This window comes from Argiope bruennichi, chromosome 1 (assembly GCF_947563725.1).
Source record: "Argiope bruennichi chromosome 1, qqArgBrue1.1, whole genome shotgun sequence".
Lineage (NCBI taxonomy): Eukaryota > Metazoa > Arthropoda > Arachnida > Araneae > Araneidae > Argiope > Argiope bruennichi.
The window spans coordinates 131,461,798-131,489,231 of NC_079151.1; the positions used below are offsets into that span (position 1 = coordinate 131,461,798).

Consider the following 27,434-nt stretch of genomic DNA (forward strand, 5'->3'; position numbering starts at 1 on the left):
GATGTTATATGCAAAATCATTGGTAAGTCTTTCATGTTAACAAGGCAAAATGGCGAACATCTCTAAAATAATTACTGTACCTGACGGAATTTATACCAGAAAACAGAATCCGCAGAATTTTCGGCATTAATATGATACCATCTAACAATGCAACAACAAAAAATTTCAATATTTTCCTAACCTTTAATGGAGAAATGTCTCGGCAGAAAGCGTCTCCAGCTTGTTCGAAACTTAATTAGTTATAATATATATTATGATACTTAAAATAATTTTTTCTTAAATTTACTAACATGTGGCAATACTAGTATCAAATTAAAATTTAGTTAAATTAAACGATTAACTGATAACTGAGTTTCGAAATTATAAAATGGTTCGTTGCCATGGGGAGCACAAAATTCCAAAGCTTGATTACATCAGTTCACATTATCAACATCATTATCACGAAATTCCAAATCTTTAGAAAATTAATTCACACTCTCCATATTATTAACACAAAATTCCTTATCTTGAACACATTAATTCACATTATGTATCATTAGTATAAAATTCCAAAGTTTAGCACAAGAGTTCTCTTTATCGACATCATTATCACGAAATTCAGAAAATTGTGCTCATGAGGTCGCAATATCGACTTCATTATTACGAAATTTCAGAACTGTGATACATTAGTTCATATTATCGACATCATTTAACATAAAATTCCAAAACTTTAAAAAAAATTAACACCACCGACATCATTATCACAAAATTCTTAATTTTGAACACATTAGTTCATATCATTGACATCATTAGCACAAAATTCCAAAATGTAGCATATCAGTTCATATTATCGACATTATTATGACAAAATTCCAGCATTTGAGCATCAATAAATTATCTCCTTTATATTCTGATTCAAAATTTCCATATAATCTTTAACAAACCATCCAATTTCTGGGAAGACTTTTATATTCAAAATCATTAGACAATATTTCATATTAATAAGGCAAAATGGCGAATATCTCCAATATAGACCAAATTTCCATCAGAAGACAGAAGTAGCAGAATTGTCTACATTAATAGAATACCAGATTCCTTCTTACAAAGCAACAATAACAAAAAAAACTGCATATTTTCGTAACCTTTAATGGGAAAATGTCACGGCAGAAACGGGAAAGCTTCTCTAACTTGTTCGAAGCCTAATTAGCCGGCGAAAATGAGCTTTCATAAACGAAAGTGATAAGAAAAACTGTTTCGCCTGTTAACTTCTTTTAATTAATTTACAATTTATCCTGAACCAATTTCATCTCTTTCAGCTGTTGTTACAAGAAAATTAAGGCGATGCCACATTTGCTATCTGAACAAACTCTTCTGTTTTTCTTTTTTTCCCGAGCAAATGAGCCGTGTGTTCACTTCTACAGCGGAATTTAATTTAGAGAGAGATCCTTCTCCCATCAATAAGCGTCTATGAATAAGGAGTTTTCTGCTTTTTTGTATACAATGTAGAATAAATGTTAAAAAATGGCAAAGTAAAGTAACATGTGAATTCGTTGAGAGTGAATCTGTCGAGTAATATTAGTTGCGCGTTGCCACACGGAAGCAAAGACTGGTATTTGTATTCGCACATATTTATAGACTAGCCGCTTTTGTGGAATAACTGATCCGTCAGGAATACTGATTATAGGAAAAACGTTAAAGTTAGCAAAATAAAATAACACTGATATTAACACTAATAAAATAACACTGATATTAACACTAATAAAATAACACACACATTATAAACTCATTGATAATGTCTCTATAAAATAATATTAATTGTCCCTTGACATTGGTAGGCCAAGATTTGTATTTATAATCGCACATATTTAGAGACTAGCCTTCTTTGGTGAAAATCTGGTTGGCCGGGTATACTATCGTACCTTGACTTTGGCAAGGACAAAATTAGACTCTGCAAATTCTGCATATAGGAGATTCTGCATGCATGCGTGTGTGCGTGTAAATGTGTGTATGTTAAGCTTGTTAAGCTTCGTGTGTGTAAGTGTGTGTATGTTAAGCTTGTTAAGCTTCGTGTGTGTAAGTGTGTGTATGTTAAGCTTGTTAAGCTTCGTGTGTGTAAGTGTGTGTATGTTAAGCTTGTTAAGCTTCGTGTGTGTAAGTGTGTGTATGTTAAGCTTGTTAAGCTTCGTGTGTGTAAGTGTGTGTATGTTAAGCTTGTTAAGCTTCGTGTGTGTAGGTGTGTGTATGTTAAGCTTGTTAAGCTTCGTGTGTGTAAGTGTGTGTATGTTAAGCTTCGTGTGTGTAAGTGTGTGTATGTTAAGCTTCGTGTGTGTAAGTCTGTGGGTGTGTGTAAGTGTGTATATGTTAAGCTTCGTGTATGTAAGTCTCTCTCTCTCTCTCTCTCTCTGTGTGTGTGTGTTAAGCTTCGTCGGTTAGCCCTTTATTTACCGAATTATTTTACCATCAATTTTTCAAATTTGTTTTTGAACCATTCATTAAATTTTTGTACAGAATAAATCCAGTTAAGAAGAAAAAAAATTTTTTTAATTAATTATAATAATTTAACTAATAACTAGATTTTTTTAATATAGCTTTTTGTTGGTACCTACTGCTCTATATTGTAAATAAATTCCTAATCTTCTTTTATATACTTTTATAAAAAATAGTTATATTATAAATATATCAGCCTGATTTAAATTTTACTTTAAAGTACCGTCGATAAAGGGTTAAAAAAATAATCGAAATATGATGTTGGCATATTTTATCTTACCACTATATGATTGGTTAAGATAAAATATTTGATTCCATAATTCAGTTCATTATAAAATATTGGTTCCACAATTTGATATCTATAGCATGCCAAATTTCATTCATCTAACTGTTTACGTTTTTAAATTTTTACATTCTAATGGACATGATATGGTATGACATCATCTCATACCTCAGGTATCTACAGCTTTAAAAATTATCTAATCATTTGGAAGAATATGGGACGGATAACAGTCACTATTAAGAAACCAGATAGCCTTTTTTCCTTAACGGATGTGGTAAAAAATAGAGAGATCTCTATGATTTGAGCATAAAGAGTAGATACTAAATTTCATAGGTACTCCCGACATTTTTAAGATATAGTACTCACAAAAAACAAGCGTAATTTCTAAATTATAATTATAATTTTTTTAATTCTGGGCAGTATAAAACAAAAAAATTCTTCGAAATCCTAATGCTGAATTTTTTAGCAATCATAATATTTCCTCTTTCTATAATTAGACTAAAAGAAAGAGAAATAAATCTAAATATCTGTCGGGGTATCAATAACAATAATATATTATTCTATATTCAAATATCTTTTATTCCAAACCAATTTATAACATATACATCTGCACAAAGAAACAATATCTCCAGAAATAAAAATGTGATGAATTTCTAAATAATTTATGGGCAAAATCTGTTCGCGAAAATAGGATCCTGGAAATTCCATATAACACCGAATTTAAGTAAAGGAATATTAAAAATGCATATCCATTCTGACTAACTACTTTTTACTTCGTTATCTCGCTTTCAGGAGCTATTCTTGGAGCATCTTTCATGGAGCTTGGAATAGTCGGGTTATCAAATATTCAAGGAGGTATCGATTCTCCGGAATGAATGACTTTAGGCTTAAGCACTCTTTAGATGTTGCTCTGATTTCAAGGGCAGAATTGGAAGAAAAAGCATGTGCTACCTACCTTAGGAGAAAGTAAATGAATAAATATATTTTTATATCATATACTTCTTAAAATTTTAGATTGAAAATGTGGAATTGTGGTTCATAAACAATGAGTATCCATACATTTGTTTAACTAGTAATTTCTTTTGGCAACTATCTAGTCCGCTGGGACTATTATTAAACTGCAGTTGATGACAATTCAATCTTTTATGCACAATTTGATATTTTTAGTTCATTCAACAAGCTATTTTTAAATATCAGATTTTGGTAGATATTTGAATCATATTATTTGCCTATCTTGCTTATTGTGTGTGTCACAGGAAATATTGGTTATGTTTACATTTCTTCTAATCAAATATATAAACTTTTTTACGATTAGTATTATCCCAAAAGAAGCATTTTTAATTATCAAAATTGTAATATGCATTAATGTGAATCATCCTAATGGAAGCAAGTTTCAGGGCATAATGCTGTTAAAAAATGTACTAGTTCATATCATATATATATTCTAACTTCCACATATGGAAATTTCACCTTCTCATCCCTCGTGTATTCAATCACTCAAATATTCACAAAATAATAAAAGGCTCGATTTTTCTGCTGTTCTTGAGAGTTAAAGAAGAAAGAATCTGCACATGATCAATGCAGTTTTTATAAGAAATACGAAAGTGAATTTACAGCACTTAAAAAACCAATGTGCAATTTGAAGATAGATTACCCGAACAGTTGCATTTTTAGAAGAATTATGATATCAAGGAATATGATCCCATCAGGCAGGTTTAATGTACCCAATAAAGATAATAGATGTAAAAAATAAAACTATTAAAATAAAACTGCTTTGATTTGCTGTTTATCACAAATGGAAGCTTAAAAATACTTCTTTGAAGAAATCATAAATGTTAAATGATGCGTAAATTATTTAATTGAAATAACATACATTCAACATTCTTGACGAACCAGTTAATCGCCAAAGGTATTTCTCATATTAAATCCATTGCCATTAAAACGTGCAGGGACTAAGCAATTCAAAACACTAATCAGGATACAACAGTTACAGTTAAATTCCTGCATTTCTTATGAATCAAAACAACAACTTGCATAATAATCCATCGAAGAAGTTATGTAAGAAACTCTGTAGAAAAGTTATTAAACACAGAATGAAATAATCAGGGGGAATTGATGTAATTAATGAAATAGCCTAATTCTGGGAAATAAGCAAATATTAATCAACCTATTCCTAAATTAATTTAATGTAATTCAATACTGAGGGTGAAAAGTTGATAGAACGAGTTTATTGACCTTTCATTCATTAAATGTTATTGAGATTGCTCTGGAATCATTTGTCAGTCGAAGGCGTAACACTGATAAGGGATACATAGACGTATCAGAAGTATTATCACTGACGGTACCCGTATTATTTCACTTTCCATTAGCATATATCAGCATTTTACAACTACCTGTTAGATTACATCCACAGACTGACATTCCGAAGAGCGATGCCCCCGATGATGTGGTTATCTAACCTTCTTTTGTTTGTGCATTTACAAGGTTAAAATTCTAACTCGTCTGAGAATCGACATTTAAACAGTACCAATAATAAAAATGAATGCGTGTGTCTGTATGTGTATTGGTGCTTTACATGCCAGGTCAATGGACCTACAGCTGCCAAATTTGGTATATGTATACCTTGGGGGGGGGGTGAGAATGTGCACCTCGGAGTAACTTTTTTTTAAAAAAATTTAATTAGAACTTGAAAATTAATTAAATATTAAGCTGAACTTTGGTACTTTTCCGTAATGTTATTGCAAAAAATGAATTTTACACTATTCCAATGGTTAAAAATTATCTTTCCAATGATAACAATTTAATAATAAATTTTTGCTGAATTTCAGCAATGTTTTTAAAATATTTTTGTCCGATTTCCACCAATATATTAAGTTGTTTCCCTGAAAATCAAATCATTTTCATTGTTTCAACAAATATTAAATAACATAATTTTCTTAAGTTAAAGAAGAAGAATTCTGCTTAATATCTATGTAATTTGCAAGGCAAATGAAAAAGAGAAGTGAGAATTTCTTAATTAATCTAGCAACTTCTCATTCACCTAGTTGCATTCGCATATGAATTCTATGTAAGATGAATCAAAAGATCTGAGACAAATTTCAAATACCTGCATTTATGGTAATAAAATATTCATGGCAATTCACACCACATTATTCCATTCTTTAACTCATCCATCATTCAAGAGCATTCTACGCAAACTTCACCTCAAGACACCCTGGCCCCGCTCCAGTACATCCCAAGCCACTTTCTCTATGTTCCCGATCCTTTCTCTTTCTCCCCATGACCATTCCAATTGACGCGGAGAAATGGATTACTGCAAATTAGATGTTTGTATCTCCAACCTCCCACTCCATAGTATGCCTAACACTGGTGATCAATTCTGGAATGTTTTCATTCTGTCTGATGTGTTTTCATTTAGGAGTGTTGGCATAGCATGAAGTAGTCAAGAATGCTCAGAGTATGTCGATACGAAAAACTCATTATAATCGTAACATTACCAAGGGTAGCATTTTGATAGAGCAGCAACACATTAGATGAAACAGGTCGTTATTGATTTTCTTATATACTTTAAAATAATGATTTTATTATAAGGTGTTGTAACCGCCTCATCCTTACCTAAACATCCGAAGTAATCTGAATGGCTGTCATTACGATCACACAGAAAGTAAAACTGATATTGAGTTCTAATACTCATCACCACCAGCGGAACGACCTCTACAGCAGGAAGTATATTTTTAAATGGAAGTACTGGTAATTCGACCCCACATCCAAATAGCCAACAGATAATTACATCCAAACAGCCAGAATCAGCCAATATAGCAGATGCCCATATCTTGTGTCCCCCTTTTGGGAGATAAATATACCAAGATGTTGTATTATGAAATACTCTCTAATGGCACTCACAAAGTATTCAAAATTAACATGACACTAATGAAAAAAATGTAGATGAACGATTTTTTTACATCTATTATTCTTAACAAATTTCTGAAATTGTATAAGAATTTTGACTCCAGCTTGTTGAAAGTAAAAACTTTAAAATTCATATTCAGTTACTTAGCTCTACTATGAAAATTAAAGTAAAACTTTTTATATTATGCTTCCATTTAAGGTTTTCTATATATATCTTTCACATTTTGATACATTTTAATGACTAGATCACATCGAATACTAACTTGGGTACAATAAACACCACAAAATGACATTAATCGGCCTAATCGAACCCACAACAGATGGTGCCTTCTATTTTGATTTAAAACCTCCAGAAATCCAAGAACCAACGTGCTTATCCAGTAATCATATAAACGAAGCTTATCCAGTAATCATATAAATGAAAACGCTTATAGTTGTTGTCATAACTATAAACGAATTACCCCTTTCCTGCCATAGCATCCAAACTGATTGGTCGTCCTCAAGACAGCATGGAGGAAACAAGAAATGGAGTTCTAACCACCAACCACCAACACTGACATCGAATTAATCTCTCCCATTGGAAGTAGTACCGTCATAAAAGTAAAGGTAACACACCCCACACCATTATTATACCATCAGGAGAAGCAAAAAAAAAACTTTTACTTAAAGACGACTTCTTCTTATGCATGGTGTCTTCTAGAGTCCATGCATATGCTCAAAATAATGAGTGAAACGAAAGTTACAATCAGCATCCCAACCGTAAGTCCGATTTTCATTTTATATGAAAAGTCTTGGCCCTTCAATTTGTCGTCAATGATTGCCTATCCCTGTCCTTCCCCCATTTTCTAGAGAAATCATAAAAACACTACTTCACTGCATAGTCTCTATGGGAATAAAACAAAACAGAATCCCCCAGCAGCAATCACTCTACAGATTTCAGCAATTTTTATTTCAATTTAGAGCTCTTGACGTCCTTAGATTAATTCTTTAAATCCTGTTATCCTCTATCCTCCTTTCTTGAGAGATATCGCGAAATAAAACTTTGACAGATCCTTTGGCCTTAATAGTTCATCGATTTCGCCAATTAATTTCACCACTTTGCGAGCATTCTTGATAATCATAATGCTTTATGTTTATTATGTCTAGAAGTAAAATTCATAATAGTTCCTTCATTTGGTTTGATAAGATATAGTTCATTAAAATTTCTTGACATTACTAAATGAAAGCTATTGATATTGTTTACGAACAGCTGGTCATTTAAGACGACAAGTGTAAGTAAAACAATAATGCAATTCTAATTATTAAAGAAACCTGCTTAGTCACTGTCTTTAATGAATAATTAATTTAAGCTTAGTTTATTAGGATTTGTAAAAAATCAACTCAGTTTCACTGAGAAAAATCTATTTTCTGTATCTTTCAGACACAAGACTTCTAACTTGAAATTTTAAATATTCTCATTAATTAATCTCTCCTCTTTCATTATTTGCCTTTTATAATGTGATGCCATTTACTTTTCAGAAACTTTAATTGAAGTAAACGTATTCGTTTCAATTAATTTTCTCAGCGAAATTAATTATTTTTTATGACATTTAACTAAGAATCTTTCAAAAAAATCCAATTCATTTATTTCTTATTTCGTGTCATTACAATTTTGCGAAAGGTATCTATTTACTTTCATAAGCAATTTAGAAACAAAGATATGTATATTCAAATCGAGAACTTTGATTATTGTTTATTTATTGTCGTGCGTAGATTATTGCCATGGCAACATTTGTTGCCATAACAACGAACTGGATATATTACCTTCATTTTCAACTGATATTTTTTAGAATAAATTGAAATTTAAACTGCCAGAGGAATAACTTCGGAAAAATTCGACAGAATAAGGCTCTATGTTTAATGGAAGAAAGTTATTTAAATCTTGATTAACATTGCAATATTCAAAAAGAAAGCAGGTGCGAAAATAAAATGTTTTGGGGCATAAAAATTGCAATGTAGATACTTTGAATTATTATATCACTGTTACGTCAAAATGTCGTACGTCAACTTTACCAAACAAGTTATTGATGCAAAAAATTTAATAAAGATAATTACATCGCCTTTCAAATGTTTATCTATTACTAAGCATAATCGTTTCTTCAAAATATCAGACCTCTCTTGTAGCTCCGGTTATTACAACAAAAGTCCACATGCATTGCCATGTGTGATTTAATGAGATATTGTTTAAAGATCTTTATATTATATGCAAATTAACCGAGCATGATTAAAAAAATCATTTAAAACTCTCTACATGGCAGATTTTTGAATCTACAGCGACCAAATTTGACATGCAGATCCTTCTTGGGTTCTAATTGATCAGTTATGATTATAAATTACTAATATATAAGCTATGCTGAACGCTTAGGAGCCATTTTCTCCGAAATCCAATTTGATATTAATTTGAAACTTTGATACCACAATTAAATTTCGGAAGCTTGGGTTTTTTTTTTTTTTTTTTTTTTTTTGTATTCATAATTTATATTTCATATACACACAAACAGTTCTAAAAATTTGTTTACCAGACATAAAAAGTTCAACATTTGAAAAAATTCTTCAAAATCTCGAATCGAATATTTTAGCCGATTACTCTTCCCCCCCCCCCTATAATATACGAAAAATGAAATGAGTGCTACCTCAATACTTCATTGCCTAAGCATTCAATTTGACTATTCATTGATAATTAGTATAATAGAATTTCAGTATTTACAGAACGTGCTGAATATTACCTGAACCGTAGAATTTATAAAGAATGTATTGCAAAAACAACAAAATGTCGCTTTTTCATGCATAAAATATGGGCAGACAAGATAACGTATTTCGGAAAGAGATAAGGTCAAACAAAATATTCTATCCACATATCGATATTTCGAAAAAAGTGGTTTGAAAAGTTGGAAATCTGAAAAGGTGACAAAAATGGTTTGCATTAATAAAATGCATTTGCCATAATGTAGAGTTTCCATACATCAATAACTGGATTTCAAAATAGTTTACCAAGTTTTTGTGAAAATAGTTTATATTCTTATATATCTTGCTTTGTAGAATTTTATTACCATTCATGGCAACAAAGGAATTTGTTACTTTTTTTTTTGTTTATATCGTCTTCTAAAAATGAATATTAAAACTTGGTTCTGATAATTAAAGGGATTTCTGTTAAATGTCCTAAAACATTTCATGTTATAAATTTTAATATAAATAAGATTCATTGTGATTATTTAAATATCATATACATTTGTGTTTTCAAGCCACTTCTACATTTGGTTCAAATTCGATCAAATTTTATACATTTATTATTTAGAACAAAGTCACTGCCGAATTTATTAATTCAATTCAATTTAATGCTATTCAATTAATCAGAAATTATAGGAAATTTTGCAATTTTTCAGCAGTATATTTGAAAAGCATTATTCTACAGGAAATACTTTTGTACCACCTTGAAATTCAATACTTAATCCTTTCAATGATATTTATTCCAATTTCTGTATAATTCGTCATTAAAATTTTTATTATATTTTTCTCCAAATTTAATAAATAATTGAAGAAATGCAGACGATTTTGAAATTAAAAAATTTATTGATCAATGGTGAGACTTTAAACCATTTTTCCTTTTTTTAAAAATATTTCTGTTTTATTTTTTAGATATTCTTGGCAACAGTTTTTATCGATTTTTTAATTTAAAAAAACCGTTGCCAGAACACGTTAAAAGATATCAGCAAGATTTCTAAAAGAAAACTTTTAAAGCAGACAATAAAAAATGCATATCAAAAATAGATATTTATCCGGTTTATTTTCATATTTTTATTAATGAAAAATTATTTTTTTAATTAAACGCCTCAAAATATTTATTAAAATATTCCTTACACTACAGCATTTTAGAACAAAATTCTGCAGTTTAAATTAATTTTAATTAAAATTATACTTATCTAAGAGATATTAATAAACTGAAAATTAATCATCAAAGGTTTTAAAAATCAACTAGATCATTTGAGTTCTTGATTTGATTTTTAAAACGTTTCAGGTGATAAAAGATTTTTTTATGTTTGAATATTTTACGCAAAAGTAATTATAGTATAGTGTTAAAAGTAAACATTGAAAATATTAAGCATGAAAGTATTTTCATCCCAAACATTGTCGGATATTTCAGCTAGTGCTTTATTAACGATTAAAGTATTCTCCCTTTAACTACAAGATAAAAAAAAAGTTATAGCCCGAATGCATATGCTAATGCGAAATGAAAAGCAAATAAAAAACAAACTACTATGTCAGTTCTCCGCCATTTTCTCACGTTTCAACGCATATCGCTTCGTTCCATTGTGACTTGGGTTGCTCGTGTACCCGGCGTCGAAAAAAAAATTAAAGAGTTTTGAAAAGCAGTGTGTTAATGCGATATTAAATTTTAACTTTTAAGTTCTATCTATTTTACACAAAACCGATAGAGTGCCACCAGAAAAGCTAAATACATAAAAAAAGATTTTAAAAAAAAGTATTTTGATATATTAAATCTTTTAACGTATCGATACATTTATTTAATATCTTATTTCAATATTTAATAAATTTCATAATTTATCATTAATAAAAGAAAATTTACAATCAAGAATTTTATTTCACAAATTTCCCACCAGATGACGCCTCTCATATGGAATCGCTATTTAATTAAAACTGTTCTACAAGCCAAAATTTGTAGGAAAAATCAAAATGCTGTATTGTCACAGGAAACAGAAACTATTCAAATTTTCATATCTAAGACGTGTGCAAAAAAAAATCGACCAAAAAATTTCATTTTTAATAAACATAAAGATTAACTTACATAAAAAATTTCAATAAAAGTTATCAAAATTTTTTTTTAAAAATTCAAACCACTTGTTCGGAACATTACAACACGATAAAATTTTAGTCTCCATTCATCTGTTTTTATAATATTTTTAAGAATTTACTCATAATCTTATCAGCAGTAATAAATATATTGACTGTAATAAATACAAAATTATGTATTTATTATAATTGCAACGCGCATAAGTAAAAAGGCAGCAACTAAAACAATCACAATTTTTGTAAAATAATCTTTAAAATCTTTGAAGAATTTAGTAAAATTAGAAAAGACTAAGCGCAATATATATACATAAATTATTTGAAGACTAATTATTTTTAAGAAGGAACTCTACAACTCTTTAATATTTTTATAAAGCACACTACTCAAGAAGTAACTACGGGCAAAATTTAGTATCTCTAGCTCCAACAGTATACCCTATAAAGCATTTTAAACAACTTTTAATTATGCATATCATTAAGCAATTTACAGAAAGATTTAACCGATGAATAGTGTTGCTTTAGTTTAAAGCATAATTTTAAGTTACATAATTATGTAGGTATAATATTAATAAAGCATTATTTTATTATTTCAAATGAATAGAGCAAGTCTAAAGGAAGAATGATTTGACTTCATGCACTGAAAACGATTTCACGTGAAAAAATATCTAAGAATGTGTGGCAGTCATTTCGAATTTTCTGGAAATACATTTTTCATGAAAGTGCTTTAATAAAAAGCTAAGAGCGGCGCAACTGATTGCCTTAAAATCCAAAAATGTCTGTTATCATAATGGAAAAGAGATAATAATTCCAGAGAAAATGCTTCGATGGAGCAGACCAATTATTCTGCACGCACAGAATTTGAGATAACATCGCTCAAAATAATGCTAATAGCGAACAGGTAACTGTAACTGTCTTCGCAAAAGAGGGAATCCATCATTTCGCAGAAACTTTAAAAAGTTAAAAATGGAAAATGAGGGTATCTTATTAAAGGGAATTTCTGATAAGAAGAGAATTATAATTTTGTTGAGATAAAACTAAATGATCGTATTTAGTGAGGGCTATATGCCCCGATAAATGAAAAATTACTCTTCATTTTATTTTCATGCCGTTCCATGACATAGCTGCAAATGTTTCAAAAATGATGATTTATATAATGCAAAGTAAAAAAAATAGCGATTTCTTTATAATAGAGTAGAAAAATAAGTGGTTTCATATAACGCTAAAATAACGACTTCCATAACCTTAAACTGTCTACTCAGACCCGCCGGGAGACACCCGGAAAAATCTGAAAGACTATACCACCGCAACAGCGACACTGCCGAGAACTGTGGCCGAGTCCTAAGGGTCATCACCGGCCACGGTACAACCCGTCCCTAGGAGAGTACGTCTCGTCTTGGCGAGAGCCAATCACCATGACGGAAACTTCCCATCCTCAATTACGAGTTGCCCCCCCCCGAGGGATTATATGAACACACGATAAAAAGCTACCGATTTTTACTTTCTCCTCTACATAATGCAGTAGACTCCCGATTATCCGCGGGCGGGTTATCCGCGGAGCGAATTATCCGCGCCTGCCACACTAAGTTTTTTTTTTTTTTTTGCTTCCAAACAAAGAGAAAATGTTTCCAAAGCAAGAAGCAAACACAAATGACTGATTTCTTCAAAAAGGTGCAGTTTTACAGTTATGCTTTTTTAATTACATAATACATTACAGTATTAAAATACTACATATGTATTAATTTTTCTGTGTATCCTTGACGCCTCTCGTAAGTACAAAGCACTTTTCTGATTTCATTAACAAAATGCATTTTAGGTAAGTTTTGAGTGATATACTAAAATATTAAGCGTTAGTTAAACATTTCCTGCTGTTTATTTTACGTTTTATTGTACATAAAACGATTTTTCAAAGTTCGAATAACTGTTTTCTCTTTTGTTATACCCGTTTTTAGCTTTTTTCGGATTATCCGCGATTTTTGTTATTCGCGGAGGCCGCGCCACCCAATTTCACGGATAATCGGGAGTGTTCTGTATAGAGAAAGTATAGAAATCTTCAAGAAATTCGAACTCGAGATTTTGGCGGATCTTCACGTTTTGGTCTTCATTAAGTTCGAAAAAAATATTTTTGGATAATGTATGTCTGTCTGTAACTCAAAAACGCTTTGAACTAGGGGGATGAAATTTTGTATTCGGTCTTTAAATCAAATTTGCAGATTTCTATCAAATTTTAAGTAAAATCTGCTCAGAGGAAGTCTGCCTGTCTGACTGCTCGAATATAAGTGAACAAGATAATTACAAACAAAGGGAACTATATAGATAACATTCGGTGAACAGATTTAATATCTATAATGTAGAGACATGTCAAATTTTGTGACAAATCCAATGACGGGATGACTGTCTGTCGGTCTGTACTTCCAGAAACATGTAAAAGCGATAACTGAGAAACGCAATGATTTAAATATGCCACATTTGATATGGGAATTTGTGACTACAAGTGCAGTTCTGCGTCAATTTTTTTGTTTCAATCGGTTGAGAAAAACGCGTCTGAAACTCAAAATTGATCAGATACTATTAACGCCATGCAAGATTATAATCGCCAAATATCTCGCCAAGGATGCCCCGATAGATTCAGTAAAAAGTTTATGTTTCGTAATTATTGTACACCAATGCCATGTAAGGATTTCACTGCTATAGCCCCTTTATTAGACTGTGTGCGAGAAATTTTGGAGGAGACCATTCCCGCAGGTTCTATAATACGATGCAACAAACATATTTTCATATAAAATAACAATTTTTATAAATACAGGGTGTTTCAGTGAACCGTTTCAGAACTTCTAAGAGGGGTAGGGTACATTCTGACAAACCAAAATCATATACCCATGGGCGGTCAGAAATGCATTCCTGACGCGATAGATGGCGTTGTGCGAAAAGTCCGAGCTTTCGTGCAGATAATCTTCATTTCGCACAATAACGCCAAGTTAGTAGGATGGATGATTACACGATCGCAGAGTTAGCCGATATGCATTTGGCGTACGGGGCTGCAAATTGTATTGGGCCAGCAGCACAGCGTTTGTATGCGGAACGATATCCGACGAGGAGTATTCCCAGTCATAATTTCTTTGCAAGACTACACCAGAGGTAGGCCGAGAAAGGTTCATTAGAAAGAGCTCATAGGGACAGGGTAAGAACAACACGGACTGCAGACGCCGAACAGAATGTGCTGCAGCATGTACAGGGGAATCCAAGAACGAGTGCACAAAGTGCAACAACCGCAGTTGGGGTTTCCCATTGCAGCGTCTGGAGGATTCTCCGAGCAAAAGACATGCATTAAAAGGATTATGTACCTCGTATTGCTTTCTCACAGTGGTACCTGGGAAAATGTGCTACAAATCTCCCTTTTCCTGCTGAAGTGTTTTCCGATGAGGCATCCTTCACAAAGGAAGGAATTTTCAACACCCATAACGACCATATCTGGGCGGTCGGGAACCCCCATGCAATACGACGTCGTGCAGCACAGAATCTATTTTTGGTCAATGTATGGGCCGATATTGTGGGAGATCACCTCATCGGACCTAACCTGTTACCGGGTCATCTAACCGGACCTATGTACTTGCTCTTTCTGCAGAGCCCATTTTGCCACAACTTTTGAGAGATGAACAGATTTCTGCATCGACGCAACAGACAATGTGGTTCCAACACGATGGAGCCCCTGCCCATTATAGCGGAGATGTTCGTAACTACCTGGATGTCACATTTGGTCAACGGTGGATCGGACGTGGGGGTCCCGTGCGTTGGCCTGTTCGGTCACCCGACTTATCATGTCTTGATTTTTATTTCTGGGGTCATATGAAATCGCTAGTTTATGACACCCCTGTTGACACTGCTGAGGAGCTCGTTGCAAGAATCGCAGTAGCTGCCGGAGAGATTCGAGATATGCCTGGAGTATTCCAGAATGTTCGGATGTCCATGCGTCGGAGATGTGAGGCGTGCATTGTAGCCCGTGGAAGAAACTTCGAACACTTACTTTAATCCATGTACCCTTTGCTTCTTTTCATGTATTATTAAAACGATCTCTCATTTACGGTATCTTTTCTTTATGGTGCTTCTTTATACAACACCGCTTCAGGAAAGCATTTCCAACTCCACATTGTTCTATGATTTCGAGTTGCCAGGATGTACCCTACCCCTCTTAGAAGTTCTGAAACGTTTCACTGAAACACCCTGTATAGTAAAAGCGGTTTCATAACGTATTATATATATATAAATTATATCCATATAATACGATTAAAAACATATATTATGATTTTGATGCAATGACGATTTCATAATACGATGTAATAACAGCGAATTTCATACAATCTAGTATAAAAATATCGTTTTATATTGCTGTATTGAAAATAGTCAGTCGAATCTCCGTGGCCGAATGGTCATAGCACTGATCACAATGTCAAGAGATTGTAAGTTCGAATCCCGCTAGAAAAAGTGTAATTCACAGTTTCTGTAAATATTTAATTCCCTGATTTTATGCTTCCCTTTATTTCATGTTAAAGAAGATTCTGGACATTACTTTAGTTTACCAGACAAGTGTTCTGGACTTTTCTTACTGCCTCCAGAAAAGTATTCGGGAACTTTCCCTGCTAGTATAAAAGCAGATTTGTCAGTCACTGTGTTCTCAGTTCGGAGTTGAGTTAATAAATCGGTTTAGCTCTACTGCTTGTGTGTGTCATTGAGTTCCACCCTAAAGAATCTACGTGACAATATTAAACGCAAAATCAATTTCCTTACAGAATGATTCAAAAACAAAAACTTCCATATAACATAAGAATTGCTGCAATTCTCTAGACGAATCGTAACCTTTAACCCTATTATATTCTACAAAAATTAATATGACCATAAAATTGATGTGTCTGGATTCAGTTTCTACTAATGTGAAGCCAAAATTTTCAATTTAACAATCAAGCTTTTCTTTGCATATTTTATAAAGATAACAACTTATATGCAACACGGTACAAAAATGGTTATTTTCATATAATATAAATATAGTGATTTTTCATAAACATGTGCAAAAAAAACATTTCTATAACATATTATAATAATATAACATAGTGTAAAATAAGGATTTCCATCTTACAGCATTGAAGAAACAACTATTTCCATATAACATAAACCAAATTCCATACAGAACGACACAAAAACAATTATTTCAATATAAAATGAATTTTGATTAGATTGTAAGTATTCTTAACTTTCAGGATATCCAATAAGAAAGCATTCAAGAATTATTCAAACTGTACTGAAATTATAAATACAAAAATAAAGACGATTTTTTGTAGTAAGTGACAATTCAACTACACAACAACAAGTAACTGGCAATCAAAAAAGTTATTAAATATATTTTATCAAAATAATATAATTAAACTAGCCGCCTTTGGCGACCAGCCGGTTCGCCAATCATAATGTTCGTTTAAATTTTAATAATTAAATAGGTTTAACCGGAGTTTAACCCCCTTCTTCGCCAAGTTGCGATAACGCACCAAAGCTGGCAATCTTTATAATGCACTATAATTGAACATCTGCTTCTTTGCTTTTGAACATTTCGCAAGGCCGTTGTTTGCGATTTTTAAAAATTTCGCCAAGCAGGGGATAAAACTCCGGTCGTACCATTAAACATTTTACGCAATTCCAACTTTAATAGATTCTTCAGCAAAATATTTTAAAACTTCAAATTTTGATAGTCATATAATTCACTCATAATATTATAAAGGCCTTCAGTTATAGCGTGATATATATCTCTCTAATTTTCTGTTACCCCTCGTAGAAATTATGCTTTAAATTACAGTGTAAATGATTAATCTGCAATTAATATAATATTTTTTACTGAAACAAAGCATTTTTTTTAATAATATGATTACTGATAATAGAGTCACTAAGCGTTTAAACTTTATGGTCACTAAAGAATATCTTTCTTAATTTATGTAATATCTCAAGAATTTGTCAACAAAAATTTCTCAGATTCATCATGAACAGATCGATTCATTAACAATGTTTAATTTTAAATGCATCAAACACTAAGAAAATAAAATGAATCGTTTAAAATAATCGGTCGAAAACAGGTTTAAAAAAATCTACTTAAAAAACGATGTACTTAAAACTATAAGCATATACAAAAAATATATAACTAACATAAATACATTTTACTTACAAAAGCATGCAACTAACCTAAAAATAATTTAAATCGTCCGTTGGTTGTCATGCCAACAATCAGAACAATGCGCATGCGTGGATTTTCTTCGCCAGTTACGTCAACGCAAATGCGTAAATTTTTCTACGCCAGTTGGGGTAACGCTATGCAGATTAGACATTTTTAATTTCCTTTATTCTGTGTTATTTTAATTCAAAAGTACTTCAGAATGAATGTGAAACATGGATTAATTAACAATGTTTAATTTTAAATGCATAAAACATTAAGAAAATAAACAGAATCGTTTGAAATAATCCGTCGAAAAATGTTAACCCTAGCCTAATTACTGTTGGGAGAAAAAAACAACTGATGCCTTACTTATTTGGCGATGGGGAAAATGGAAGATTTTTTTGGCGGAAAAGTTGGCGTTGGGAAAAATGGAAGATTTTTTTGGCGGGAAAGTTAGTTTTTAATTAATAATTGACTACCCCTAACATTTAGGGGGATGAAAAATAGATGTTGGCCGATTCTCATAGATACCGGATATGCACAAAAAATTTCATCAAAATCGGTCAAGCCGTTTCGGAGGAGTATGGCAACGAAAACTGTGACACGAGAATTTTATATATTAGATATGTTAAGAAAATATTTTTAAAATACCTTTTGAAATATCACTAGAAGTACCATCGTTTTTTTTTTCTGAAAATTTTGATTTGATAGTGTTTGACATTGTTCTATAAATATTCATCAATTAATCTCTTACGTTTTAAGGAAATAAATAAGTTCAATCAGTATTTAAATATCTGTAAAATCTATTCAAACATTAAATCTATATAAATATTTGTAATAAATTTGCAATAAGGGAAATTTTTTAGAGGAATTTTCTTTATCTTTCACACCGTTATAATAGCATTTGTACAATAAACTATTTATATCTCAGCTCTAAATTACCAAAGTTTTAAGTTTTTAGAAAAAAAAAATTTACCGTATTCTTTCCTAATCAAACGTAGCTCCCAATTTGCAAAAATTGCTGCATTCTTTAAACAGAATCTAAATTTAGAAATACATTTTACAGAGACATATTTTCATAATCGAATTGAAAAGAGCAATAAAAAGACATGACGTTCGTCGCCTTCATTTACCGGCGTTTCCAACAGCTTCATGTAGCCGAAGTTGAAAAAGGAAATGTGTGTCATTTTCAGAGCTTGGCTCGTTTCATTCTATTACTCTTTCAAATTTAGTTGCAACAATTCTTTGAAATATGTCGTGGATATATATTACTTGATAGTCTGAAAGATTCTTTCTTTTTGCGATAAATTTACTGAACTGGGAATAATCTTAAAATATTTATACACCAAATGTATTTATTCTATATGTTTCTTTGCAAACTTTAAAAATGCATATAAAAGATTTTTTTATTTAATTGTTAAATGCATTAATGAAATATTTCTTCAGAAAGTTTTCATTATTTGATTATCGTTTGACATTTTTATTTAATTATCGTTTGGCATTATTTAATTATTTAACAATCTTTATAAAAGTGAAAATATATTAAAACCGTTATAAGCTGTGCATATTATTAATTTTAATAGAATGCTTGATTCTCTGTAATGTGCGAAATGGTGGAAGACCTCTATCGCCTAGACTTAATTGCGCCATTTTTTTAAAGCTCAACATTTTCTCTGTCATGAATATAAGATCAAATTAACCTTTACATTGGCCGAATGTTAGTTTTACGCACACAAGTCCTATAATCATGTCAAACATGAAAATGCCCTTACTAAAAAACATAATATTACCCTTCTTATTGGAAACATTTTTTCATCCGAATTTATTGAGTTTTTTTCTTTTTTTTTTAACCCGCAGAAAACATTCTTCTTGTAGAGAATTGTCATCTTTCTGTCAACAAAACCACTTTCAGTATTTTAATTACCTTTAATTTTAATTCAACTTTTGCAGATGATCACTTTTTAAAAGATTTTAAATCATTTTTGGAATTCGCTTATATTACACAAATCGTTCGGTGAGGGGCATGGTGACCGAGAGCCAACAGACTGGATAGAAAAAAACAACGTTATATACCGAGTATAACCAAGAAACTGTGAAGTACAAGTAACAAAAACATGGCCAATATGTATATGTTACAGAAAATGTAATTAATCCCATTAGTATACATTATTAACAACGATTATACAAAATCACCAGTTCATTACACTTACCAAAACATATACAAAAAAACACTTGAAGCAACTAATAAAAAAAGCAGACAGAAAATCTTTAACTAATAACAGTAATGCGTCACATTCACCAACTCGGTCAGCAGTCTCAACTACAGAGAAAGATTAATTCTTCGTGTACCTCAGCTTATATAGTCTCCCGACATGGCATGATGTCTCATGTAATTTTCCAGAAAAATTTCTAGATATCGATTACTATTTGGGAATTAGTCATAACTCTTGCATTTTACAGAACCCTTTTTATCTGAGATTCTTCTCCAAATTTGTCGCCGTATCCATCAGTTCCTTTCCATGTGAATTAAGCAGTCTTTGTGTTTGGAATGTATAAGGTATTCTCAACTTAATGGCAATATTTTAAGCAGTGTTCATGTTTGGAATAACTGTGATGCTTAGTCAAAATAATAAAAGAATACGAATCCATTCTTCAAGCTTTGAATTTCTGCTAATTATCTCATGTTTAAACAAAATTCACGGTTATCCCTTTTTTTTAATATGAAATTTTGGCAATATATGCAAAAATTACAGCAATCTTTTACCGTTAGTGTATAATGCTGCACCGTATACTGCCTTCCATATGCGATAGGGTAGGTTCTTGGATTAAAAATGATTTAATTTGCAGTCAAATATCTGAGAAGTATCAAAATTATGAATACAGAAGAGCAAGAATATGTGATGTCGGAGATCTCTTTAGGTTTAGCTGTTTCCTGTAACTCGGCCAGCTTTGACACTGAAACTCCAGGACATTTATTCACCTTACATTGTCTAGCAAAATGAAGGATTGAACTTTTTGGAAATATTAACGTATTTCGAGAACTCAATTTTGCCAAGCCTCGAAACGTCGCATTTCCCAATCAGACAAATGGTGCTAAATTCGGTCACCAAATCAAAATCGCCGTAACAATATTAAAAGCAAGATCTCCAAGTAGCACGGCGTGAAAATAATTTTTTTCCATATAAAACGGAAATTCAAGTGGTTATTTCTATATGTTCAAGTGGTTATTCTATAGTGGTTCTAGTGGTTCAAGTGGTGGAATGTTCAAGTGGTTATTTCTATATAACAGGATGTTAAAAAGATTTCAATATAAAAAATTGAATGGAAATTTCTATACAACACGATATAAAAACGGAAATTTCGATACAACACGGAGTAAAAGTGATGATATCTAAATATGATTTTAAAATATTTGATTTCCATATAATATGGCTCAATATACTAACAGCCCTCCTATAAAAAGTTATTATAATATTATTCTTTTAGAATAGTTCTGTTGAAGAAAACGGAAGGAATTAACTACGTAAGTTGAAAAAAACCGAATCTAATAAAAGACAATTAGAGTAAGGACGACGGAATACATTTCAAATAATGAAAATATTTCATAAAAGAAATCAATAGAAGTGTCAAGAAAAATCGTAAATTTATTTTAAAACTCTCCAACCAATATTTCTCCGGAGAAAAAGCAAGTGATCATTACTTCAACTATTTTGATTTTCATGCAATTGATCACTTCTAGTATTTCTTTTTGTTATCTTCTTTATAATTCATAAATATATCTATAATTTACCCTATGTTATTGAGCTATTCCGAGAGTTAAACACGATTAATTTATTTTTCGTTGTTTTTTCCTTAAATTTATAACTCTTTCTTTTTTCATGTATTAAAATTGCCATTTTCAACTGCATAATAAATCTTTTCAGATAATAGATTGCAATTTTATATCCGCCTCACTAGATTAAAAATTAATTATAATAAATGAAAATATTTAAATAAATTAGAAGCATCTCTCAGAAATTTTAATTATATAATATTTGAAAAGAAGAAAATATGAATTTCAAAATAAGATGTTAGAAAGAAAAAAAAAATATCATCGGAATTTTCCATTCCATAGAGATTAAGAGTAAATTATATATATATATAGTACTTTTCGATAATAAAAACTAATATTCTCATGAATTCATTTTTCATTGTTTTTTCCTAACATTTATAACTTTTTTTTATGTATTCAAATCGCCATTTTCAATTGCATAATAAATCTTCAGATAATAGATTGCAATTTTGTATCCGCCTCACTAGATTAAAAATTAATTATAATAAATGAAAAATATTTAAATAAATTAGAAGCCTCTCTCAGAAATTTTAATAATACTATATTTGAAAAGAAGAAAATATTAATTTCAAAATAAGATGTTAGAAAGAAAAAAAAATATATCATCGGAATTTTCCATTCCATAGAGATTAAGAGTAAATTATAGTACTTTTCGATAATAAAAACTAATATTCTCATGAATTCGAATAATTTTCTTTATGAAAATTTTATTTTAAACTTCTTAAAATCAACCAGTTTGCTATATCTTTGCAATTGTCTCGATTTTAAATACAAAATCCATAACTGAAAGAAGAAATTAAAATCCAAAAAGGAACATCAAGGATTGTTGAATTTCTAATTAACAAAAAATATTATTATCATTTGAAGATATCAGTGACAAATATTATACTCTCATTATTGCTACATGTGTATCTTAATATCATGTATGGCAAATCCACCAGATGCAATAAATTATTATTGTATAAGTCAGCTGCTGTAACAATAACGGTCGAATTATTTTTTTATATAGAATGTAAATTTTAGATCTGTTGCTTCAAATTTTCTCGATAAATAAAATTCTTTCTTAATACAATATTTAAAAAAATGTAATAATTTTTAATATTTGGCGTTACTTACTTAATATATTAATTTTTCACCTTTTTTTTTTTCTTCTAGAATATTAACAGCAGAAACTTTGAATTAAATTTTATTTGCAAATACGAATCCTTCTAAAATAGTTTATAATAAAACAAAAAATTACATCATGTTATTTATTAATATTATTTTTTCAATACATTAATTTTTTTTTTTTTTTTTTTTTTTTTTTTTTGCAGAATAGAAGCTGCAGAATCGTTTGCATAAAATTTTCTTTGCAAATGGAAGTTTTTCTAAAATCTTTAATGTAATACAAAAAATTACAGTTTTATAATTTTTTTGTGTTGTATACTAATATTTCTTTAGTTTATTTCATTTTTCCACAACATATTAGATGCGAAAACTATTGCATCAGACTTTCTTTATAAATGAAATACTTTCTGAAATCATTGAAATAATTTTTTTTAATGTATCACAGAAAGAAATTGTTAAGACATTTTATACCAGATAATCTGTTAAACTTTCTGTCAGTTTTATCTAATATTTAATCGGCTAGCTGATACTTTAAAAGTTTTTTTTAGTAAGATATTTTTTTCCAAAACTGGAGTTATAATGTTATATAATTAGAATTTAATAATAGTTTTTTGTTTCTGTTTAATGCTTCTGTACTTAATAATAAAAAAATAGTAAAAATGTATTGTTTTGTCAAACATTTTTAGCAACAAATGTCTAAAATAATTATTAAAAGTAAAAATCAAAAGAGCGCAACTTCATAAGAAATATGAAGAATTATATAAGAAAATAAATACTAAAACAATTAAAACAGGGAAGCCAATGTATATGGAAGCCAATTACTTCTTCATTTTACAAAACAAAAGTAAAAATAATCAATTTACTAAAAGTTTCAAATCACCTATCTAACACTTTTTTTTTAAATGTCAAACTACGCAAAAAAATACTATACATATATCATTTGCACAAATAATGCTTAATATATGGTTTTTATTAAATAAATTTCTTTTAAACATTTGTTACAATAAAATACATAATATTGGACGTCATTAAAAATTTAAAAAAATGCTATAGGAATTAATATATGAAACTTGAACGCTTCTTCTACGAAAACATTTATTTAAAAAATTTAAAAACTCAATTTAATCGATGTTCTATGCTCAAAACAAACAAAAAATAACAAAAACGAGAATAAAAATATTATTTTTTATAAAAATATAAGTTGCCTTTTATTATTTGATAGTTAAAATACATTTTAAGTTCAAGTATATTCTATAAGACTGCAGAAACTTTTTCTCTACAATTTTAAAATCATATATCAAACGAAAAAAACTCTAATAAATTTTATCTAAAATTCTTTAAAAAATTTATCATTTAAATTCCCGATTTTTCCCTAAAAACAACTTGTTTGCATGCAACTTCCTTACCTCCCTGCAGAGCGGGCAGCATCTTCTCAAGTGGCGGCAAAATTCCTCTTCCCAACTTTATTCCTTTTCCAGAAACGGGACGTTCGGTCGCGAGTTCTTCTCGGATCAACCTCCAGGGATGCTCTCTCCGCATCCTTTCCTTCAGAGTGAAAGATCGGATGGGAGGGGAGGAGCTTCGGCCATGACGTCATCGCACTCCCATTGGTGAGAGTGTGACGACATCATTTGAAATGTTTTTCTGAACACTTTCTTTCGATGAGTTATTCATTTGGGTGATTTTTTTTGCAGCCTTGACAGTAGGGTTGAGGGCATTGAATGGAGAATTTCAGAAAGAGTTGAATTTTCTGGTGACATTCGTGTTTCATTCACACCTGGAATTCATTAAAACAATGCAATACAGCTGCTGGTCGCAAAATTCGAGGTTAAAGATGAATTAGTTCATTCAGAGCATATTTTTATTGATTTTTTTTAGATAAGCGTCTAATTTTTGAAGCTATAAGAGGAGTGTTTGGAAAAATTTTGAACCTTAATATACAGGACATATAAACACCTGCTCCCATTCTCCAAACTTTCACATTACACCAGTTTATGGATATTTGATCCAGGAAGGCAGGCTAAATTTGAACCAGACTCATATATACAAATTCATTCAATAAAAAGAGTTGAAAGAATGGATCCATAGAAATGTCATAAAATAGAATGATTAGGAGGTGCCTTCAATTTCATTTGTAAATATATAAAAGCATTTAAAAAATCAAAAATAAAAGAATTTTCCAAGCGCACCTAGGCATACTCACATATTTCCCTTATTAGAAGGGTCTCTAGAGAATACCAAGCTTCTTTTCCTTTGTTCAAAATATCCCTGGAAAATCTCAGAATTCAATGATACGTCGATTCTAAAGCGTATCCAAAAATTGAAGCAAGATTTGAATTTGCCATTATTCATGTGGTAAATTGTTGATACCCTTTTTAAAAAAATCATTTGACAGCTCACTATCTTAAAGTTACTAAAAATAGAGCGTTACACGATAGAACAATGTGCTGAATACTATTCCAAAAATAATGAAAATCTGGCGGCTATAGCTCAAAAATTTGAGAATTGACCTCCAAGATCGTGTGATTTAACCCCATTGAATTTCTTTTTATGGGGTTATTTGAAGTCAAAGATCTATGCCAACAAGCATGTGTGAATTGAAGAAGGAAATTCAACACTGCATCAACGAAATTCAATGGTCAATGGATTCAATGCAAAATGGCCATGGATAATTTCGACAAAAGAGTACGTATGTGCCAGCAAAGCCGTGGAGGCCATTTTCCTTATGTGTTATTCCACACATAACGCTATGCTGTATACTTTACGATTCAATAAAAATATAACAATTTTAAAAAAAACTGTGTTTTTTTTATTTAAATTAGATCTTGCGTTAACATGTTGTTCTATGTGTAACGTTCCATTTTTACCAACCCTAAGCTATCAGCTGCCAAATGAAGTTAAAATTGGATTACTTAATAGGATTCTTTAATAGGGTATAATAATACTGCACGAATAGTGGCAAATTCAAATCTTGCATTAATTTTGGGACACTCTCTAGCATTCTCGAATCCATATTGGTTAGTGTAGCTTCGCATGATTATTTTGCAATTCAGGAGCAAAAGAAAATCGCAGGGAGCTATACTTGGAGGCTAGACAGAGATGGTATCCTAAAGAAGTAATCAAATTGCAGTCAAAAAATTACTGATATTCATTACTAAATGTGCATGACTTTGAACTGAGTTTTCCAAACTATCTTCTTAATCACAAATATTTTGTTAGAATTGTGTGCACAGACGATTTTTCCAAGTATAGTTCATCATTAATCTTGTGGGCAATGAATCGATGATTGGAAAGTTCAAAAGAACTCATTCGTCATTTCAACATTTCATAAATTTCTTATGATTTTGTTTTTCAAGTAAACAAAAATTTGGTGTTGAGACGTTGATTATTAATCTCAATCTGCAATAAGAAAGACACATGTTGTATTACAAAAAAAAATCGCATTTTCAGCTACACGCTTGATTTAACGTTTTGACGGTTTGTAATGATTTGCAACTTTGTAATAAATATCGTAGCCTAGTAATAAATATAATCCATCAGCAAACCAAAAGACATGGCATGATAAATATCAGCGAAATCAAAACCATGATTACATTGAATAAAAAAAAAGAAGTAAAAAATAATTATTTGTGTGTGTGTGTGTGTGTGTGTGTGTGTGTGTGTGTGTGTGTGTGTGTGTGTGTGTGTGTGTGTGTGTGTGTGTGTAATAAAATTAGAACGTTTACTACAAATGAAATCACTTAGAATTTAAGTTGTATTAAAATAGTTTTCATGCTTCTAAATTTTCTAATTTGGCTCTTTGCCAAATCAGCGAAAAAGTAAAACTTCTCCTAACGGATCTGTGTTTTCTGCCCCTTATCAGGGGGAAAAAATTTCTTGAACTCATAAAGAAAACAATTTATTAAAAATCAATGCTTCGATGCTCGATGCATGAATTGTAGTTTAAATTTTTAAAAAGTTTCAAGAAAAACTGAACATTTTGAAAACTTTTCTAAAGTAAATTTATACCACACATACAAAATAAATCTCTTTAGAACGACAATTGCTTGGTCTCTTTGACAGCAAACTGATCTTTCTTTCTTTCTTTTTTTTTTACAATCTCTAGAAATGAAATTATGAGCAAAGAAAATTCTCGAAAATACATTTAGAACAATTCAAGATATAAAATAAAAAATTTTCTGCAATAAAGATTAAAATTCAAATTTCGAGGTACATAGAATCTCCATTATGTCTACAAATGGTGGATATTTTAGATAATATATATGACTATATATGGATATTTATGATTACACACGGTGGATAGATAAATTTGTCTAAATATAGCAGACAGAACACAAACAGTTCAATTTATAAAGTGGAAGTGTTTCAGTTTGCCCATTAATGGAGCACTTTGCTCACATTTCGATACTTCATTTTGAATTATACATTAATTTTCAACAATAATCTGCAAAAATTCTTTATTCTCTTCAATATTTGAAGACAGATTTTAATTTTTTTTACTTATTGTCTTTTTTCTTTTTTAAAAATCAAACCAATTACAAAAATATTGTCAAATTAAACCACGTATTACCTTTATTAATTCTTCCGGTGGTCAGAGCACAAGTACCATATTTTATTTTGCAGTTTCGTAGTTTCAATGCGATGACCACCATTATTTGTTAATATTTCCACTTTTCTCTAATGACCTTCGCATCGTGCTGTTGTCAAAGTAATGAAATCATAAAGCGGCCTTGGCAGAGATCTTTAACCTGATTTTTAGTGAATTTTCTTTGTAGGTTGGCAATGAATGTAATATACAACGCAAT

The 27,434-nt window shown here is 30.5% G+C and overlaps 1 protein-coding gene across 1 annotated transcript in view; it reads right to left on the reverse strand.

Annotated features, from left to right (window-relative positions):
* LOC129962736 (adenosine receptor A2a-like) overlaps window positions 1-24,076 on the reverse strand; it is a 382,623-nt gene extending 358,547 nt beyond the window's left edge. Inside the window, exon 1 of the mRNA XM_056076713.1 lies at window positions 24,036-24,076. Within this exon, the coding sequence (XP_055932688.1) occupies window positions 24,036-24,057 (22 nt within the window). The 5' untranslated portion in view covers window positions 24,058-24,076. The remainder of the gene's footprint in view (window positions 1-24,035) is intronic.
* Window positions 24,077-27,434: the final 3,358 nt, after the last annotated feature.